The sequence below is a fragment of the Hevea brasiliensis genome, chromosome 5, assembly GCF_030052815.1.
Source record: "Hevea brasiliensis isolate MT/VB/25A 57/8 chromosome 5, ASM3005281v1, whole genome shotgun sequence".
NCBI lineage: Eukaryota > Viridiplantae > Streptophyta > Magnoliopsida > Malpighiales > Euphorbiaceae > Hevea > Hevea brasiliensis.
This window is the reverse complement of record NC_079497.1, coordinates 19792504-19796140: the sequence shown is the minus strand read 5'-3', so window position 1 is coordinate 19796140 and position 3637 is coordinate 19792504. Positions and strand designations below refer to the sequence as shown.

The 3637-nt window shown below is 36.1% G+C and overlaps 1 protein-coding gene across 1 annotated transcript; it reads left to right on the top strand.

Annotated features, from left to right (window-relative positions):
* The first annotated feature begins 384 nt into the window (after window positions 1-384).
* Window positions 385-3104, top strand: LOC110671114 (actin-depolymerizing factor 2). Its single transcript, XM_021833490.2, has 3 exons — window positions 385-650; window positions 2262-2527; window positions 2611-3104. The coding sequence occupies exons 1-3, from the start codon at window positions 648-650 to the stop codon at window positions 2759-2761; spliced, it is 420 nt and encodes a 139-aa protein (XP_021689182.1). The 5' UTR covers window positions 385-647; the 3' UTR covers window positions 2762-3104.
* Window positions 3105-3637: the final 533 nt, after the last annotated feature.

The following is a 3637-nucleotide window of genomic DNA, read 5'->3' as shown; positions in this document are numbered from 1 at the left end:
ATGAGTGTCTTTTAATTTTGCGAACCTTTAATATAAATTCCAGTTATACAAAAATGAGTTTATCAAATTAAATAATTATTTTAAAAAATATGAATATAATTAATTAAAATATGTATAATGATTTAAATTAATTAAAATATTTATAATATTATATAAATTTAAATATAAATATTTAATTTAATTTAATAATTATTAAATAATCATACTCTTTAATTTAAAAAAATAAAAGTAGAATTATTATTATTATTTTACGAGAAAAGAGGTAGCGTTGTTTTGACGCAGTGGGAGAGAGAGAGAATCTTGATGGACCCAGTTGAAGTGGCATGACATCTCTATTTAAACTACACGTAATGATCATTTCATTTCCAGTGAAAGCAAAGCCCATCCTATTTTCTGATTATCCTGACTCTGACTTGACATGGCTTCATTTGATTGGACCAAGATTCCCTCACACTGAAAACTCAAATGCAAGATAAACATTTTATCAATTCCTTCCGACATAGAGCCACCTAATTAAATTGAACATCCTCTCACGCAGCTTTGGTTATCGGAAGAGACGCTCGTCTCTGTATTCGCTTCTGCGTCAATATCTTTTTCCTCTCTGCTGCTACTGTATCCAAACCCTGACATTGAAGAAAAACAAGAAAATGGTGAGTCTTCGAGTTCTTCTTTCTTTGCTGTTCTACGGTTTTGATCTTCCTCGTCACTTCCTTTTCTATTTGCCTGCGAAATCTCTGCTGCCTCATCGGCTTTTTTTCTTAGGTTGCTTGATTTAGCTTGCTCTTATTCTGGAATCGGTGTTTGATCCGCCATCGATCTGGTTTTTAAAGTTTAAATCTGGTTGGCTTTGTGAAAACTGTGCACATTTATGGCTCATCAACTGTTCATTTGCTTTTCGTTTTTGCTTGCAGATCTGGTCTGATTTTGGTCCGATGTTAAATCTAATAGTTGTTATGGATCTTGTGTTAGCGATTTGGTATAGTTGTATCTGCCGATAGTGATTAGCAATTTAGCGTTGTTGGCTGGCGTGTAGACCTTTCTTTTGGAGTTCATGTGAGATGTAATTGTCGTTTCGTTGATGGTGATGACGGTTAAATTTGTTTGAATTTGACATGATATTAATTTTGGACTTTGTCTAATTTTATTTCACATAAACTTGGTCGATCCGGCTTGTTTGACTTCACAATGAGTTTGTTTGTTTGTTTATGTTGGTATCTGGTCGTTATTTTGATGGTTTCGGCTCTTACAACGAGTTCCTAGTGTATTCATGTTTTCTGTTTGGCTGATTAGGAAACTTGTTATTAAGGAAATGAAAATTTTAACACCCGATCGGACTTCCTTAACAACCTGATATAGCAAACGAAGTCTCTAAATCAAATCCAATAGTTTGTATTTGTCTGTTGAGGTGGGCTGATGCTTGGTCTTCCAAAAGGAGAAAAAAACTGGGCAAGAATGAAGGGTAAAGATATGTTGTGCCATTTGTTTTGCTTATCCATTGTTCAATTTATCATATGATCAAATGAAGGGTACAGATATCTTTTGATGAATTGTAAGTTCGTTTGCTTCCTTGATATTTAAAGGGGCGTAAAGCCCTAAACTACAAAGCACTTCTATGTTCATTGAGATCTTGCTAATACTAATAAGCTGGGTAGTTAAAATAACTGGTGGTGTTTCCTCTAAAGAAGGTGACTTCAAGCTTCAAACTGTGGGCATGCTTTGCCACAGTGGAAAGCCTGCAGATTGTAACCCTTTCTTAGTTCACAGAAAGAAATGGTAGGCTAACTAGTACCAACCTTATAGCCAAAGCCACCTACCTAACTAAGCACCTGTTGAGTGTGACAACAATGTTAGCTTTAGCAAGGTATGGGAAAGTCCTATAAGTCCTACACTGTTCAATCTAAAACCCCTGAAGGAGGTTCCAGTTAATATGTTTTTCAATCTACAATAAAGCATAAATTCCTTAAAAATCATTTTATTCCTTCTATCGTGGATCATCCAAGTTGTGATGCTAACTTAAGTGGACAATCAATGTCAGTATTGTATAGAAGTGATATCTAGGTTACCGCAATTGCAGTATTGGAGTTAACTTTATGTTCGTTTCGCTTGCAATTTTGTTATTGCTTTTCTCCGCTTGGAGCATTTTTAGTGCACAATGGTTATCCAATTATTCATGTTACATTTTCAATATACAGTCTGCATATGTTGTTGATTTTGGAATTGCAATGAAAACTTGGTCTTACTGATGTTAATGTGGTTTTCAGGCCAATGCTGCTTCTGGCATGGCAGTCCATGATGACTGCAAATTGAGGTTCTTGGAGCTCAAGGCAAAAAGAACATACCGGTATATAGTTTTCAAGATTGAGGAGAAGGCAAAGCAAGTCATTGTGGAGAAGCTTGGTGAGCCCACCCAAAGCTATGAGGATTTTACTGCAAGCCTTCCTGCTGATGAGTGCCGATATGCTGTTTATGATTTTGATTTTGTCACAGAAGAAAATTGCCAAAAGAGCAGAATTTTCTTCATAGCATGGTAAGTAGAATTTCACAATTTTGTGTTGTATGATTGGCTCTTTATTTGGCCATTGGTCTCATGGACATTACTGTCATATGAAGGTCTCCTGATACATCAAGGGTGAGAAGCAAGATGATTTACGCTAGCTCCAAAGACAGATTTAAGAGAGAACTTGATGGAATTCAGGTAGAATTGCAGGCAACTGATCCAACTGAGATGGGACTTGATGTTTTTAAAAGCCGTGCCAGCTGAATGTGAACTGTAGGCCTTTGAGCGAGGACCTCCTCCATTCGGTGTCTACTGGAGTGAAATGTTTATAGTTTGTGGGATGGTGAAGCAGGACACAATTGTTATATTGTTTCCCAGTTTTTCCATGAAGTCTTTTTATTCATTTGGAGCATGAATCTATGGTTTCTGGTATATCTTGTGATTTGTTATTTGTAGAACTCATGTGTGTCGACTTGTAGTCTTATGTCTACAAGCTAATATGTAACTGTTTGCAGGGGTCTAGACAACACATTTAGTTCATTTTCAAGTTAAGGTATTTTGACATCTGGTCATATGCTTTGGAATGCTAATTAGCACGCATTTATTAGTTTCCGTTTTCAGTGCTAATTTATTGGCTTCACATTTGTTACCGCATGGATTAATATAAGAAGAGAACTGATATTAGTTTTCGGGCAGACTGTTTCTTAATTAGTTTTCTTCTAATGTTCCAATTGGGTGATGTGGAAAAGATTCTCCAGCTATCTTACAAATTAATATGTTACCATTCTCGAATGTCAACTTGAGTTCTGGATAATTAGCTTTTCTGGCACTGTTTCTTGATTAGTTTTCTTCTAATGTTCCAATTGGGTGATGTGTTAAAGATTCTCCAGCTATCTTACAAATGAATGTGTTACCATTCTCGAATGTCAACTTGAGTTCTGGATGATTGAGCTTGCCAGGCCAGCATTTAGGGAATATGACGTGCTTAAGTGCCTTCGGTCATCTATTCTGTTGGCCAATGAGTTGAGCGGATGTTTATGGTTAACGGTAGTATTGCTCTTAGCAGTGTCATTGTTTTGGTTGGTTCTTCTTAACCGCCTAATTTGATTTGTTTATTTCAACAAGCCATTGTGGTATGAA

Bases quoted from the DNA above. Each gene is read 5' to 3' on its own strand.
- LOC110671114 (XM_021833490.2), top strand. The intron at 2,528-2,610 runs GTAAGTAGAATT...TGTCATATGAAG, and splicing joins AGAATTTTCTTCATAGCATG to GTCTCCTGATACATCAAGGG.